The 16,809-nt window shown below is 55.7% G+C and overlaps 2 protein-coding genes across 2 annotated transcripts; one reads left to right on the top strand and one right to left on the bottom strand.

The window, feature by feature from the left end:
- Positions 1 to 964: 964 nt before the first annotated feature.
- EVX2 (even-skipped homeobox 2) lies at positions 965 to 3,972 on the bottom strand. The gene is made up of 3 exons (XM_037396344.1): positions 3,549 to 3,972; positions 2,195 to 2,445; positions 965 to 1,624 (listed from the first exon to the last, which is right to left on the bottom strand). Exons 1-3 carry the CDS (start codon positions 3,970 to 3,972, stop codon positions 965 to 967), a joined length of 1,335 nt encoding a protein of 444 aa, XP_037252241.1.
- Positions 3,973 to 11,187: 7,215 nt separating this feature from the next.
- Positions 11,188 to 12,944, top strand: HOXD13 (homeobox D13). Its single transcript, XM_037398746.1, has 2 exons — positions 11,188 to 11,902; positions 12,694 to 12,944. Exons 1-2 carry the CDS (start codon positions 11,188 to 11,190, stop codon positions 12,942 to 12,944), a joined length of 966 nt encoding a protein of 321 aa, XP_037254643.1.
- The last annotated feature ends 3,865 nt before the right edge of the window (positions 12,945 to 16,809 follow it).

Raw genomic sequence — 16,809 nt, forward strand, 5'->3', positions numbered from 1 at the left:
TCTTCTAATGACTTCCCTTAGCGGGTTGTTAGTACTTGACAGCAGGTCTCTGTGCGGGGAACTTTTTTCCAATTCCACATTCAAAGGAGGTCCATCAGAGAACATGATTGGCAATTTTCGTCATAATCTGCACATTATTAGCATCAAAATTGACATGGCAGTAACACTGGTGGTTTTTGATGTGCCTTTCTTCAAGTTCAAGGAAGTCCCTCCAGTAGCAGTGGTTTGGTATAGCAGGTCTCAGTTACCCAGTGGTGGCTTTTCAGAGGCAAAGGCGCGATAGAGATGCGTGAGAAATAAATCCAAGAGCCGTTTTTACCGAGAGGAGAGAAAGACGCTGAGAAAAAAAATTAGATTTAGAAAAGTGTCTGGAAGGTACATGCTTCAGGACAACAGCCTACACCTAGAGAGATTCAAGTATTTCCCAGATAGCGTGGATTATGGTAGTTAGAAAGCTTGAGCTTAAAAAACGCCTCTCCCCATCCTGTCAATCTCACACTTCCCTTCCCGTTACTGGCCCGGCCGCGGCGGCCTCATCAGCTGCCGCTCGTCATACAGAAATACGCGAGACATTTCCCATTTAGTCGAACTCAAACCGAAATAATAATAATATAAAAAAAAAAAGAAGAAGAAGAAGAAGAAAAGAAAAAAAAGGAAAAAGAAGCCAGAAACACATTCCCTTCCGCCGGCTCTCCCTCCCTGCTCCCTCCGGCCCGGCCGCCCTTAGCCCCGCCGAGCCCGGCGCCGGGCAGGGCACGGCAGCGCCCGCCGCGGGCCGCCTCCGCGGGGGCGCAGGAGCCGCGGAGCGCCCTCCCCACCGGGCGCCGCGCCCCTCCACGGCGGGGCGGTCAGCGATAAAAAAATAGACGGAACTTTTTGGCCGAGCCCGGGGGCGCCCCCCGCCCCGGTCCTCCCCGACCCCCTCTACAAAACGCCCCCCGCCCCCGGGCCTGGGCCGGGGTAGTTATCTGGTGAGCGGCGCCTCCTCCCGCTGGTCCGGCGAGGCGACGGCGGCCTTGCTGAGCACGGCGGCCGAGTAGGGCAGGAAGCCGCTCTCGGAGCGCTGCCCCGCCGCCGTGCAGGGGAAGTCGGCGGCCGCGGCGCCCCGCGAGCCCAGCGCCGAGGCCGCCGCTGCCGCCGCCGCCGCCGTCTGGCTGCTGTGGCAGCTGAGGCAGGAGCAGGGCGCCGAACCCCCGGGCGGCCCCGAGCCCGCCGCCGCCGCCGCCGCTGCTGCCGCCGCCGCCGCCGCCGAGGCGGCCGCGCTGCTGTTGAGGCCGGCGGCGGCGGCGGCCGGCGCCTGGTAGAGGCCCGGGTGTCGGAAGCTGCAGAGCAGCTCCGGGCGGGAGTAGGGGTGCGAGAGGGCGCGGAAGGTGTCCAGCGGGCGGATGGAGGTGGCGAAGGGCGCGGCGGCGGCCCCCGAGGCGGCGGCGGCGGCAGCGGCGGCGGTGACCCCGACGTGCGGGTAGTAGTGGAGCGGGACGTGGGAGTGGAAGGGGTAGGGCAGGCTGCCCGTGGCCGCCGCGTGGGTCATCATGTAGGTGTAGAAGCTGGGGTCGGCCGGGTGGGGCCAGGACATGGCCAGGCGCTGCCGCTTGTCCTTCATCCGCCGGTTCTGGAACCACACCTGCTCAGGGAGACAAGCACAGCGCGGCCTCAGGTCCGCTCCGCGCCCCGCCGCACCCGCTCCCGCCGCGCATAGCGGCGGGCACCCGCCAGCCGGCCCCCATCGCCGGCGCGGCCCGGCCCGCGGATACATCAGGGCCGCGCCTCCCGTAGGCGACCCCTCTCCAGCCCGGAGCAATCGCCTGTGACCCTGCCCGAGCGGAGCGGTGGGCACGGTCCCCCTCGGCCTGGGGGCACCCCTTCCATCCGAATAAACGTGTCCCCTTCGAGTAGTCCCCTCCCCCCGGCTTTGCCTTTGCGGTATTGACGCGCTCGTCCCCCCGCGCTTAACAGCTGCGTTTGTTTTCTCTCCCCGTTTCTCTTTAGGAAATACGCTAACGCGATAAAAACCGACGAGGAAAATAAATAATAATAACAGCAACTTCTTAAAAGCAAAAGGAAAGTTCACGGTGCGGAGCAGCAAACGAGCACAAGGGATGATGACAGCTGAGGGCCCGGCGCGTCCTGCGGCCGCGGAGCGGGGCCGGCAGCCGGCCGGGGGAGCGGGGCGGCACGGCGGGGCGCGGCGTACCTTGATGGTGGTCTCGGGGAGGTTGAGGGCGGCGGCCAGCTCGCAGCGCCGCGGCCGCGACACGTAGTTCTCCCGGTAAAACTCCTTCTCCAGGCGGGCGATCTGCTCGCGGGTGAAGGCGGTGCGGTAGCGGCGCACCTGGTCGGCCCCCGCCGCCGAGCCGCCCAACGCGCCGCCGCTGTGCAGGCTGCCGATGGCGGGGGCGGCGGCGGCGGCGGGGGTGCTGGGCGCCGGGCTGCTCTCCGCGTAGCCTGCGGGGCGAGCGCACGGCGATGAGAGCGGGCGGCGGGGCGGCCCCCCCAGACCGCCCGCCCGGCCCCGGCCCTGCGCGCCCGTCCTCAAGGCCGGCTGTCACCCTTACAAATCGCTACTGCTAACGGAATCGATAAAGGTGGATTTTATTTTTTTTAGTAATTTCATAGTCGCGTTATGCTCAGGAGATGGGGCGGGTGTGGTGACTGCGGAGCAGCCGAGCCCCGGGCAGAGCGGGCGAGGGCACGGGCCGGGGGCTCGGCGCAGCTCCACCAGCCTGCGAGGACTCCGGGCTCGGCGCTAGCCTTTCCCCCGTCGACGGCGGTTCTTATTTTCGTTTGAGACGTACGAAATAAGAGCAGCCATGAAAGCCGGTTTTTTTCCTCTAGCGTTACGTCGAGGATCCCTTCCTTTCTCTGGCACATTTGACAAAAAAGGCATGCACTGTGGCCCCTAGGAAATCCACCGCTCACCTGGCTCCCCCTCCCCAATTACAGCAATAATAGCAACCACCGTCCGTCACCATGCCCCGCAGAGCATGGGGAAGGAGACGGGGCTGTTTCTAACCCCCGGTTACAAGCAGAGGGAAAGTGAACAATGCCCAATTACCCTGAGGTGGACACAGGCGGCACGTTGCATATACACAGAGCAGGGCACACACACAAACACGGGCAGTTTTCTCGCATTCCTCTCTCTCTAATTTAATCTATGCATTTATATACACACACAGACAGCTCGAGAGATGCCGGGAGCTCCAAGAGCGCGAGGAAAAATAAGGAGAAAGCTTTCCCTAAATATGGGTGGGTGGATATTTGTGCCCACATATATTCTGGATATATATCTACATACCAATGGATTTGGACATGCACACGCACACACACACGCACGCACCCGCACAGGAGCTGGCCGGGCAGTGTGTCTCGGCTATCGGGATAGCACAGTAATTGCAATAATATTTTACAGCCTGGAGCTCTGTCTTCGCAGAAGAGAGAGCGCCGGTGCAGAGGCGAGCAACTTTGGCGGTGGCGGTGGCTTTGCCTTGGTTTTTAAAGCCTGTTGGCAAAGTGCGGGGCTTAGATGGAGATGATAAAGGAAGAGTTACCTTTGTTACTGTTTTCCTTCAGCTGGGAGGAAGTCAGGCTGGCTGGGGAGCGGAGCGCGGAGCAGCCCACCTCCACATCACTGTTCATATCTGCCTCTTGAGCAACTTCGGAATAAAGGCTGATTTTCTTCCTGCTTTCCGACGGCGGGATTTCGGAGGAGACGGTGCTTTCACTGCTCGGATGCTGAAGATTGAATAAAGTGTCTATTTCAAATTTGCCTTTGGCGGAGATGTCCCCTATAGCGCTGTGCAGGGAGGCGGCAGTCAGTCTCGGGCTGAGGCGACCACTGTGCGGAGAATTTTCAAGGGCCTCCAGCACCGCATTTCCAGCTGAGTCTGACAAATTCGAGAGCCTTTTGCCAGCTGTAGGGCTGTGCAGCCCTCTCTCCATCAGGATCATCTCTTTTCTTATTCTTTCCATCATCTCAGCTTTATAAAAAATGTCAAAGTTGCAGGGCTGGTCCTGTCCTAATGATGAGCTGCAGCAGGGGCTAATTCACATTCAGCCCGGCAAGTGTCTCTAAATATTATTATCTCTTTTTGAGGGAGGCGTAAAAATTGTAGGATGCCAAAGCGAGGGAATGACTGGTCAAAATGACCCATACATCCTTTCTAGCCCGAAATGTCATTCATCAAAAAGTGGTGCTCGTCATTAAGGTACGAATGACGCTGTTCGAATAATCATTTATTGTAACAGGTTTATAAGCAAATAAATACAAGCTCCTGTCAGTGGATAATGAAGGCGGCTTCAGAGCAGACAAATATATCCAGGTGGAAAGAAAGAAAGACAAGAAGTGAGGAGTAAAGCTCTTGTCCTTAGCTTGATCAGATCTTGCTTGAATTGCTCTGGGGTTTGGCCTCTGGGGTGGAATTGACAGTCTGATTAATAAAATGAGCTGTGCAACATTTCCCCCTTCATTTAGGTGCATCATTATGCTCTGATTTTTGTTTTGTTGCCTTTTAGGTCCTAATGATGCAGCTTCTTTCTCATTTGTCCTCGGACAGAACTACATGCTAAATATCAGATAATGCGTTTCTTTATTATTATTTCTGAGGCGGATTTTACATCATAACGCGAGGAAATGCTGGAAGAGGACCAGAGGACCGAGAACCTCCTGCCGCTGATATCTCTTTACTTTTCCCTCCCATTTCCAGACCACATTAGAACTTTTATTTAGGAATTTACACTGACACCCCCACGCACCCCCTCACACGCGCAAACCTTACGCCCAGACTTTAAAAGACCGCTGCTGCCGGCACGCACTGATTCGAGTGCACCTACAGCAGTTGCCTGGAAATTAGAATATTTATTATGATCTAGTGTATTATAGTTCCCATTTTTTTTCGTTGTGTCCTTACATTTGATCTCCTTCTTACTTTCTATAATCTTGCTTATCGACGAAGCTAGCCTGCGATTTTTCTTCCCTCCGGGACAGCACCGGCTGTTGTAGGGTATGATAGCGGGGGAAATAACCGAAGGACATAAAACGCGGCCGTGACTTAAGGCACTCCGCGCCGTGCCATCTCATCCTCCCAGCAGTTTTCTCTCCAGCCCTCTGCTTCCTCCCTCCCCACCGCCAATAAAGTCTACACATTTAAAAATTAAAAAATACTGATAGAAACAAGTGATGGGGGGTTATTGCCTACAGGCTTCGAGCGAGCAGAGGCATCACCTCCAGCACCCTCTCTCCAAAGTTACCTGTGGCTCAGTTAGCTCATCCCTCCGCTCTTTGCCGGGTGCCGCGGAGCGCAGCGTCGCCGCGCTGCAGGGGACACGGGCTGCCGCGCTCGGCAGACGTGACAGTCGGAAAGTCTCCCTTCAGTGATAACTTTGCTAGTAATAATGACGCTGATGGCAACCATTTAAACGAAGATAAATCCTTTGTCGTTAGCATCTCCAGAGTGCGCTTCGATAGCTGCCCAGCCTTTATTCTCGCCGTAATTTTTCCCCCCCCACATCATCTAGTATTTAAACCCTGGGAATCTGAGTTTCATCGCCCGGAGAAACACCCCAACGTTTCCTGTGATTAAACGCGGGTTTGATTTTTTGCGAGGAGAGCTGTTCCTGCTGTTAGTCACACACATCTCCTAAGTTCTTGTGCTCTTGCTCATGATTCATAGCTCGAAAATGGGATACTTGACAGATATTTTTTTTTAATAACCTGTTAAAAGTCTCCCTAAACATTCCTCCAAATATTTAGGAAACATTCTGGGCGTTGTTTGCAAAACCCAGCTTTTCATTAATGAGCGTTTTATGTCAGCCCTTTGAAATGCGAATTTAGACTGCAGTGTGGTGTCCTGCGTTTTACAGCCCCAAAACCAGACAAAAGTAAATATCAACTTTTCCTTGCCCGCGGGGGCGGCGGCGGAGCGGGCAGGACGCAAGCCGCGGGCCGAGCCGCAGACGACACCCCCGGGGCCCCCGGCCGGGACGGGAGCGGGGGCTCTGCGCTGCCCTGCAGGCGGGCAGGAGGGTGTCCCCGCCGCCGCACCCCAGCTCGTGCTGTCCCGAGCGCGGCCCGGCGGGCGAGGGGGCGCGCAGCCCTGCCAGTACCGGAGCCGGTGCCGGTGCCCGGAGCCGCCGCTGCCCCAGCCGCACCCAGCTCCGCGGCAGCCGGCGGCCCTGGCTGCGCGGCCGGCGGGGCGGGGCGGAGCGGAGCGGAAGGCTGCGGCCGGGTTTATTGCTGTCGTTTGGCGCCCTCGTCTGTTTTCATAAAGGCTGTAACGGGGCGAGCATCTCTCCCCCTGCTCTTTCGGAAACCGCAGCCCAGATACCACATCTCCGAGGCACTCGTGTGTGCATACCGCCAAAGCCGGCACAACTTTAGGCTCCAGAAATGTTACTGCACGGCTGGGAAGGAGGGGATTTTTTTTTTATTCGGCGTTATACGGAGCTGGTGGAAAGGACTACATGAAAAGCCCCGACGTGAGAAAAAGAAGTGACAGGCAGGCACGGCTATGAATAATCTTTATTAGTGTTACATTATATTTTGCACCTTTTAAATAATACTGATACCTTAGGTTATGTACAACGCCTCTCCAAATATAGCTACATTCATATGCAAAGAAATTAACATTTATAAAAGATGTTAATAAACTTCCACTAAGTAGATGTGAGGTGACAAAACCCTTCCCTGCCATGCAGTTAATCAGTTCACCCCAAACCGTCAACTCACTAATAAACTAGTCATCTGACATTTATATTCCCAGCAAACCAGATGCATTTACTACACTGATGTTTATATACATATATATATCTCCAAAAACAATAGCACAGCCTAAAAATCTTTTGGCATATGTTTACAGTTGTTCAAAACCAACAGCTCAGCCTAAAGATCCTCTGGCATTAGAGTGACATTAGCGTGCAAAGAGGAAGGAGGTTATGGAGACCGACGAAATATGCAGGGTTTTGTTAGACACTGTTTATTCAGTTTTTCTTGTGTCAGTAGCTGTTTAGGCCTATGGCCAAACTTATTTTCATTTTTACCTTGCAAGTTATTACTCGAGGCATCAAAGAATATTTCAGTGCTTCTTTATTAAATCTTACCCAGGAAAAAAGAGGTCACACAACTTAATTGAAATGAAGTTCGTATTAAATCAGGCAAACAACACCTCGGCCAGCTTTTCGCCACTCGGAGCGTGCTTGGGAAGACGGACAGGAGTATCTGCTTCCTCCTCCCCGGCGGGGAGGGCTGCCAACAGGGGCCCGGGGCAGCGCGCAGCGCCGGGGGGCTGTAAGCGACAGCGCAAGGTCTGCGGGACGCGGCTCGCCGGGCGGGAGCAGGCGGCGGCGCGCTGGGCGCGGGGCGTGCGGGGCGCGGGCAGTCGCGGCCGGGGGCGCCGGGGGAGCGGGGCCGCCCCAGGGACCCAGCGGTGCGGGGGGGCCGCGCAGCGCCCGCGGCAGGCACGGCGACGCCACCTGGCGGCACTACGGCGGCACTGCGCGGCGGGGCCGCCGGCGCTGCCCGCCCGGCCCGCCGGAAGCTGCCTGGCAGCGCAGCTCCGCGCCCGCGCAGCGCCTGCCTCCGTGTCTCGGCGCGCACCGCGCTCCCGCTCAGTCCCGGCTCTCCCCTCCGCCTCAGGCCGTCGTATACTCATATATATATATATATATATATATATATATACACACATGGAGTATCGGGCCAGTCTCGGGGCGTCTACCTGCATGTTCAGTCCCAATTCTCCGTGAAATATCACCCGCGAGCGGGGAAGGACACGAACCCAGCGTGTCCCCGAGTCACGCCGCCCTGGAGCACCGTCCCCCTCTGCGCTGCCCAGGCTGAGATCCCGCGGGCGCTCGCTTTGGGAGGTTAATGATTACATGATGTCTTCTGGGGCTGCCTTTTCACACAAACATGTTTTAATTTAAACGATGAAGCGTGACTCCAGCCGCAAAGCTGCTCGGCCAATGCTTCATTTTCGGTGGCAGATGCGGCAGGTCGGCGGGCTCGTCCCAGGTCAGGGTCGCCGCGCTGCTTTAGCTCGGAGCTGGGAGTCAGGGACCGGCCAGCACCAGCCCGTGACCCCAGAGCTCAAGTTCAACGCCCGCAGCGCTCAGCCGCCCCTAAGCCCCGCACCAAGGCCGCGCGGGGAGTCCCGAGAAAACTTTCTCCGACTCAAAATGGATTTTTTTTTAAGATTGAAGTAAAGAGATAAGAAGCTGTGGCACAGATCTGGAGGGAAAAAATAGTTTAGCAATTTTCCCCGCGTTGCTGTTAAATCTTATCATTATTGTAACTGGCTTTTTTTTTTTTTTTTTTTTTTAATAGGGAGAGGGGGAAATGAAAGCTCTTCTGTTCTGTTTAGCCATTAAAAATCCACGCAAGTTAAAAGGTAACAAAGGATCGCAGTGGGCGCGGGGGAAGGCTTGGGGGAAGTATAAATCGATTGTTTTTCTCTTCGTTTGCGTTCTCCGTTTTGTTCTGGACGACCTTTTTTTCCCCCCCTACAGCAAACACTAACAAGAGAAGCAACTTCCCAAAGCCACAGTTACCATCGGCAAATTCTGGCGAGGGAGGTGATGAAAAAAGTGGGTTGTTTTTCCTGGGAGAGACCAGCCAGAGGACAGATAGCAAATACTAAAAGCCTGTGCTGTAAACTTGAGTGGAGTCCTAACCGTTAAATCATGGCAAATGTATCTGAGGAAATGAGATAATTTCAGAGGAAAAAAATTACTCTTTTTGGGGTAACACAGCCACTTTCTGCGGCGATGCCATCCGGCACTTCTGTTATGCAGATTCCCGTGCAATGTGTCAATGGAAAATGCAATGCGGCTCCGCGGGGCGCTGGGCACCGGCGGAGCCGCTGCCGGGGGGAGGCAAGGACTGCCCCGCGGGCAAAGGCCCGGCACGTCGCCCTGCTGCCGCGGAGCGACGTCTCGTTGGGACTGCCCGCCCCGGGCTCGGGCTGCGCCGGGCCGGGGCCGCAGCACGGCGCCCCGCACGGCCCCGGCCGGGGTGCGGGACGCGTCCTGTCACTTGTGAACTGGGCGGATGCTCCCGGAGATCCGACCTTGGCTCATGAGCTCATTATTTTTATTCGTGTGCATAATATCCTGCCGTGCAAGGCAGTGCTGTTTTCTACACCCTCCACAAAACGGCTCATTATAGAATTGAAGCTGTCGGTCATAAACCCGCCCAAAGACAGAGTTTTCTGGGACATCGAGGGGCTCTCACTGGAGCAGAGGGCTTGGCAGGGCTGAGGTCCTCTGCGGGCGTCGCTGCGGCTGCACCGTGGTTTGCTTCGATGTAACGGAGTTCAAAAAGCTCCAAACCCCTGAGCTTTAGGTGCTCGTTTCTTTCGGCGGCCTTATTTTCAGTGTCGTGACGAAAGAGAAAATCTGACCGCGTTTTTGCAAGAGGAAACACAACGGGAGATGGGAAAACGAATGGAAATATGTCCGGAGAAATAAAGTCTCGTTTCTCGGGACTTCAGTGCGTTAGCAATATTTTCACTAGAAAGCTGCGTGCAGGGATATAAAAGGATGAGAAAGTTGTGCCTCGACAAAGCGTCCTCCTAATTATGTAGGGTTCCATGTCCTGAGAGTAAATACCGATTCAGCTTATGACCGAGTGAAACACGTAATCACGTCTGGCTCACTTGTAAGGTGATTATGAAAGATTAATAGCCATTAAGTGGTTAGAGCTAATGAACGTGAACTCGTGTTTGCCATCCGGTTGTTGCTGTGATTACTGGCACCCGTTTGTCATTCCTCACCCCACTTCCAGAAACTGCCGACGATTATTAGACCCTCTACAAAGCAGGGCTGCGGGACGGAGGCCGCTGCGCGACCTGCCGCGCTACCGCTCGGCCCCTCCGCGCCCCCGCGGCAGCCCAGCGGCCCGGGGGGACCCACCACTGCGGGCCCGAGCTGCTTAGCAAGGGCACCCCCAGCCCCGAAATCGTGTCAGCAATGAGTTTCACCTCCACGGCGGCTGCCTTTCGCCTCCCTTGCGCCTGAGCCTCCGTCGGGACAGTAAACACGGCCCCAGCTATACGCTTTTCAGAGGGCGCGGAGTTTCCCTGTCCTTCCCCGCGGAGCTGCCGCCCTTCCCAGCAACTTGTTGCCCTCCACACCTAAGCGGGTTAAGTGTCTTCAACACACAACCGCGGAACGACAGGAGCCGGCCCAGAGGGGCTGGGGCTGGGGCTGGAGTTGGGGCTGGGACTCGTCTTCGGAGCTTTCTCCATTTCCAGTTCTTCGCTCTCCTGCAATTTCCATCCCGGCTCAGCGGGAGAGTCGAGAGAGACGACAGAAGGATTTGCCACAGTCTTGGGAAGTCACCACCAGAACAGCCGTCAGCATAAGCAAACGCTGCGTTTTAACTAGGCTGCCTTACCACGACATGAACTGACACTGCAAGGGGAAAAAAGCCACATCTAATCAGTGCCAGGTTTCGCATCTTGCGCTGCGCACAGGCCCGGTGCCTTTTCCTGGCTGGTAGCAATATCGGGGGGCTAAAGGGGGGTTCTCCCATGGACCGAGAGCTCAGTGGAGCCAGGGGACCCCTTCTCCCCTATAACAAAGCCCTTTTACTCCATACATCTCCGGGAAGGAAGGAGGTGGGGAGGATGGGACACAAAGACCGCGTCGGGTTTTTCCCCCCGCCACAGACACAACAATGAGCTGGGGAAGGTCTCGCTGGGGATCCGGTCAGACCCCTGCCAGCGGCTTCAAAAGGGCCAGAGGAGGACCAAGGGTCCGCTGGCCCTTTTGAAGCCGCGGGCAGGAGGAAGGGGGGCATGAAAGCGACGGGGGCGAGGCTGGCCCGGAGGGGCATCACTGCAGCCCGCCCGCCTGCTCAACCCCTCCCCAGCGCCGGGAGCGCGGCGGGGTGGGAGCGGGGCGGCGGGGCGGGGGTGGGAAGGGGGGGGGCGCCGTCGGTGCGGACCAGGGGGCTGCGAGGCGAAAGGGGCAGTGCGGGCAGCTGGAGGGTCACATGTTTCGGCGGCAGCCTATGAGCAGCCCCCCGGGCTGCGGCAAACTAATCTGGAGCCGGCCGCCCCCACCCCCGTCCCCCCTCCCAACCTGGACTTCGTTTTTATAAACGTACCGCCAGGATCCAACCTGTTGGAGGCAAATAACCATTTGCATCATGCCCGGCCGGGGACCCAGCCGCCGCCGCCGCCGCCCGCGATGTGCAAGGCCATGAGCAAAGCAGCGAGCTGGGAGATGGACGGACTGCGCGGCGACAGCAGCGGCGGCGGCGGCGGCGGTGGCGGCGGTGGCGGCGGTGGAGCCCCCGGGCAGTGCCGTAATTTTCTCTCCTCGCCCGTTTTCGGGGCGGCGCACACGGGCCGAGCAGCCGCCGCCGCCGCTGCCGCCGCCGCCGCCTCGGGGTTCGCCTACGCCGGCGGAGGGGAGCGCTCGGGGGCGGCGGCGAGGCCCGACCCCCCGGCCAAGGACTGCCCGGGCTCCGCCGCGCCGGCCGCCGCCCCCGCGCTCGGCTATGGGTATCACTTTGGCAATGGATACTATAGCTGCAGGATGTCCCACGGGGTTGGGATACAGCAAAACGCCCTGAAGTCTCCCCCCCATGCCTCCATTGGCGGCTTTCCCGTGGAAAAGTACATGGACGTCTCCAGTCTGACCAGCACGAGTGTGCCCGCCAATGAAGTCTCCTCCAGGGCGAAGGAAGTGTCCTTCTACCAGGGCTATACAACCCCCTACCAGCACGTTCCTGGGTACATAGACATGGTCTCAACGTTTGGCTCTGGGGAACCGAGACACGAAACATACATATCAATGGAGGGCTATCAGTCTTGGACTCTGGCTAATGGCTGGAATAGTCAGGTTTACTGTGCCAAAGATCAGACACAGAGCTCACACTTTTGGAAATCGTCCTTTCCAGGTACGAGAGGGAGAGAAATGGTCTGAGCTGAACCCCCCCCCCCGCGCCTCCTCCGCCTGCCCGTCCCCTCCCCCGCCCCCCGGGCTGCAGGGGCGGCCTGCCGAGGTGGACACGCTGCACAGACACGCACAGAGCGGAGGGAGAGGGGGGACGGTGGATTTTCCTTTTTCCTTCCCCTCCCCCCTCCCCACGAGGAAACCTCACCCTCTGCTTTCCACCCCGCGGGACAGACCCCAGAGCCCCCCCGCCACCCAGCGCCAGGGCCCCGGACCCCTGTCCCGCGGGCACCAGGACGGCCTCGGGCTCCTTCTGCTGCTTCCCTCGGTGGCCGGGCTCGTACTCGCGGTTGCAGCTTGCAGGACGATGATGGCTCGAAGGCTTGCGCTCCTCTGCCTCTCCGGCTGGCGATTGACCCGGCCTCAGAGCACTTAAGAGACTACGAGTAGTGAGGGCACAGAGGCACAAACCACATGCAAACAAACCCGGCGAAACACACACCAAAGCGATTTGTGTGTGTGCGCTGCCAGGACCGACCTGCTCTCGGCCCCCCGGCCAATGCCCCCGCCGTCCTGCACGCTCGCTAGCGATGCATGCCTGAAAAGTGATGACAGTCCATCAAGGTTTTGGTGCTTGACTAACGCGCAAATAATGTGGCAGTGTAAATAATAATAAACTGTAAACAACCCAGCATTATTTATTTGCCAGTGAAAACCAGTGCCCAACAAGTATTGGTTAAGCTTTAAACGCCTGTAATAAAAATCTAATTTTTCACATAATGTCTTTTACAATAGGAGACGTTGCACTAAACCAGCCCGATATGTGCGTCTACCGGCGTGGGAGAAAGAAGAGAGTGCCGTACACAAAACTGCAGCTTAAAGAACTCGAGAATGAATATGCCATTAACAAGTTCATTAACAAGGACAAGAGGCGAAGGATATCCGCAGCCACAAACCTGTCTGAGAGACAAGTTACCATTTGGTTTCAGAACAGGAGGGTGAAGGATAAGAAACTAGTCTCCAAACTGAAAGACAATGTATCTTGATCTATTAGTTGCGGACAGTGATGGATATATAAACTCAATTTACGACCAGCTAAAGACTTTTGGAAAGACTTGAAAATATATTTAATTTTTTTTCTCCTTCCAGCGGTGGCGAAACTTCGGGAATTGTTTTCCATGAAAGTCAGCGGTTTTCTCTCAGTGGAAGGGAGTGCTGACAAATCTTGAATTATAGTTCCGTTTCTTCCTTTTGAAAATAATAATAATATTAATATTAATTATATTTTCTGTTCTTCCCTCTAGGCCAGTATAAACGATTTTAAATATGTTGAAGGGTTACAGTTATAACTTTCTTAAATGCTTAACTCTTTAGGGGTTTTTCTGTAATTTTTTTTTCTCTGAACAACAGCCAGTGCCAAAAGTGTCAGTTTTGATTTGGTATCGTAAACTTCAAAACACGCCTAGTGGAAAAAATAAAAAATCAATCGAAAAATGCAAGAAAGCCGGAGTCCGGACCCGTGGCAGCCCTCGGCTGCTGTCAAAACCCACCGAGACCCAGACAGAATTACGAATTGCGAGGAGGGGTAACGTCTGCAGCCGGATTTTTAATTGATTTTCCGAGAGAGAGAGAATCTCTCCGAGCTGTTGCAGGACGCAAAGAGCACGGTCCCTGGCACGTCCCACCGCGCTCCCCGCTTCCGCAGGTTTGGGTTTGTTTCGAGTTGGGTTTTTTTGTTTTGATTTTTTTTTTCCCGCGGTTTCGTTTTCAGTGGAGGGATTTCATATTGGCCGGCTGAAAAGGGAGCCGCTTGTTCCTGGGAAAGGGCGCCTGGGGCCCGGCCGGGCGCTGCGCGGAGGCGCAGGTCGGGGCGCCCCCGGGAAGCAGTTTCGGCGGGACTGATGGGCCGGCTCGTCCCGCAGCCAGGGCAGAGGCTGCCGCTACGGAGGTGTGTATAACCTGAGCAGACCTTGTGTAAAATGCCCGCTCTAGCCTATTTGTCCGGACAAGCAAAAGACTCTTGTCCTTCCTCCCACCATGGCGCTTATAAAAAGCAACTCCTGGTCGGAGAAGCAAAGTTCACCGCTAACTTTTAATTTACAAAAATAAACGGGTGTTAATTACAGAAGCAATAAATAAGGAATTTCAAAAGATGCCATAATTTATATAGGCCGGAAGGCTAGGATTTTGTCGATTTTTTATTATTTTAAACCTAGTGTGCATGTTATGATATACACAGGGTGATCAGACACGCTACTCAACTACTAGGAGAGAGAAGCGATATCCTCTCTGTTAATGTGCCTCGTCTAATTATTAAAATGTGTGTGTTCCGAACTAGTATTATTTATTATAATATACTATTGCTCTAAACACTTTGATTACCAGCGTATGTGGGTAAGACATACGGTAAGACTATTTCTCCATAAACCATATATTTTCCTTTTCTTGTCTTAAAGTCTGCTTTTACTTTGTGTTGGAAGTACGGGCTCAACTTCCAAGCTGTTAACGATGTTGCCAAACTGTTCCTGAACCATCTTTAATAAAACGACTTCTTTTCGATATGTATAAAAAGAGAGGAAGAAATTTGCCTTCTTTTTGCAGCAGGGCGTTTCGTGGGCTCCAGGGTTGCCTGGGATCTGCCCAGGGCCGCTAACAGACCGCAGTTCTTGGGAAAGGAGAGGTCGATAACAAGCGAGGCGCGTTAGAGGAGGGAAAGGCGTATACGAGAGCGCCTGGCCGCTGGGGAAGGACTTTTTGGGAGGAAGAAATGCTGCCAGCGAGAAATACCCGGGGTGGGAGGCAGGGGAGAGTCTGTCTTTCCCTTCTCCCCCTAGCCCGGCTCTGCTTAGCCTGTGCCCGGCGGCCGAGGACGGCCCAGCGCCCCGTTGTCTCCTCCTCCCCAGCCCGGCACTTGCCGGTGCCCCGGCGAGGCGCGGACGGCCCCGGGCAGCGCCCTCCGTTCGCTCCACAACGGGCTGGCTCCAGCGGGGGGTGATCTTCCGCCTCCTCCGCCTTCTTCCTTCCTCTTTCTCTTCCGCTTGCACGTTCACGACTTTTGAGGCATTTATTTTCCCCGAACGGACGAAAAAAATCCACTTCGGAGCATTTCCGATTTTATCGCGAAGTGCATTTTTGTTCGATTCTGGGAACAGAGACTTGTGGGGCACACAATTTAAGTACCGGGATCAGCCCTCCCTGCTGATGCAGTCTTGTTTTCTCTGAATGTTTTAAATTCTTCTTGCCTCCCCCCCGCCCCCCGCCCTTGGCACCACACACCCCCCACACCCCCGCACACATACTGCGGTCCTATTAATTCTGGAGAAGTTTTTCCTCCCAGCCAGTCTCCCCGCGGACGGAAGGCCGGGCACTGCCAGAGCTGCTGTATTTCCCGGCCACGGAGCCGTCGCGGGCTGTTCCCTTCCTCCTTCCAGGCTTAACCTTTGGCTTTGCCGGGCTCCGGGCTCTCAGAAGACGCAGCTTTGCTACGGCCAAAACTCCCTTCCCAGGGCAGAGGAAACGCGAACGGTGGCTGGCAAATAGGTACCAGATGGAGACGAGTCGCCTTTTAATTTCGTAACAGCATAGAGAAACATTAAGAAACAAGCAGCGACAGCCAGGAACACGGCAAGGCCAGGGCTGCGAGCCGAGGCGCAGAAAGCCCGTCCACCTACCAGTGCAGATTAAAAGGGTTTTGTAAGCCTGGAGCTGGGGCATTGACGAGCCTTATTCAGAATCCCGGTGCTCACAGCCCGGGCTCTTCCCAGCGTGTACGGACCCGGCCGGACCCCGGCGCTCCGCGGGCGCGGACCGGGGCCGCCGCGGCGCAGCCCCCGCTGCAGCCGGGCACAGCCGTCCGCCCTTTAGAGAAAAGGGCATAATGGTTCGCTTGAAATGTAGCGCGTATTATTACAGATAATAATATGTACCTTGGCAAACTGAACTGCAGATGTGCGGTGGCACAATGATGCACTGCAGGTCAGCCGGCTCGCCTGTCCGCAGCTGCCATGGAGCTTGGCTCCTGTCAGGCAGCGCGTTTCCCAGCCATGTCTGAGGCAATCCTGCCATCTCCTGGACAACCCTCGGCATAGGCAGGGGAAGCCGCCGCCTCACTTCAGGAGCCGCGTTTCTGAGTGATAAATGAGCGAGGGAGACTACTCGGTCACACGCAGAGCAACCTTCATCTGTAAACTGGAAGAATATGCCAGTGAAATTATAGCCTGTGGTCAACTCTGATGTTCAGGCCGATCCGGCTGCCTATTTAAAAAACAGCAGCAACAACAACAACAAAAAAGAGCGGAAAGGAGCGTGTGAAAGCAGCCCGGCGGCTCGCTGTGTTCCTCAGCGGTAATATTTCCTGCACAGACAGAGGCAGGGGGACACCCGCGGCATTAAAACGCCGCCCCCCCAAACCAGAAGCCGGCTGTGGCTGGAAAAAACAGCCCCGGTCCGTCCGCGGCTCCCCGCACCGCGGCAGAGGCCAGCCGCCCTGGGAACAAGATGTTTCTGTCAGTTCTTTTCCTTACAGATTTAAACATAAACATCGCTTTCCGCAGCTGTGAGTGTCTCCAGCTACTCCAGATTTTGCTTTTCATATTTTTGCGCGGTATTAATTAGCAATTACAGATGAGTTGAGCATTAATTGAAAGCTCCGTTTTCTCTAACCCCATAAAAGTTAGTTTGAAGTGTCACCTTTCTTTCCGGTAACTGGGAACTCACATCCATTCCTTGTGTTTATTACGGGTGAAAATACAGTCTTTGAACACAAAATGCTCCTTCTGTCTTCCGAGAACCGAAGATCAGAGTCAGCTTTTTCGTAAAAGACGATTATGAAAATAAACTATTACCCATCCTCTCGAGGAGGGGGGGGGGGGGGGAAAGAAGCAGAAACCAAGAACCAAGTAAGCTAATAAG

This window comes from Falco rusticolus, chromosome 8 (genome assembly GCF_015220075.1).
Source record: "Falco rusticolus isolate bFalRus1 chromosome 8, bFalRus1.pri, whole genome shotgun sequence".
Taxonomy (NCBI): domain Eukaryota; kingdom Metazoa; phylum Chordata; class Aves; order Falconiformes; family Falconidae; genus Falco; species Falco rusticolus.

Excerpts from the sequence above, each read along its gene's own strand:
- EVX2 (XM_037396344.1), bottom strand. The coding sequence starts at position 3,972 with ATGATGGAAAGAATAAGAAAAGAGATGATCCTGATGGAGAGAGGGCTG. Across the intron at positions 2,446-3,548 it reads GAAGGAAAACAGTAACAAAG|GCTACGCGGAGAGCAGCCCG; the intron begins GTAACTCTTCCT and ends CTCGCCCCGCAG. Across the intron at positions 1,625-2,194 it reads TCCCCGAGACCACCATCAAG|GTGTGGTTCCAGAACCGGCG; the intron begins GTACGCCGCGCC and ends CTCCCTGAGCAG.
- HOXD13 (XM_037398746.1), top strand. The coding sequence starts at position 11,188 with ATGTGCAAGGCCATGAGCAAAGCAGCGAGCTGGGAGATGGACGGACTG. Across the intron at positions 11,903-12,693 it reads TTGGAAATCGTCCTTTCCAG|GAGACGTTGCACTAAACCAG; the intron begins GTACGAGAGGGA and ends CTTTTACAATAG.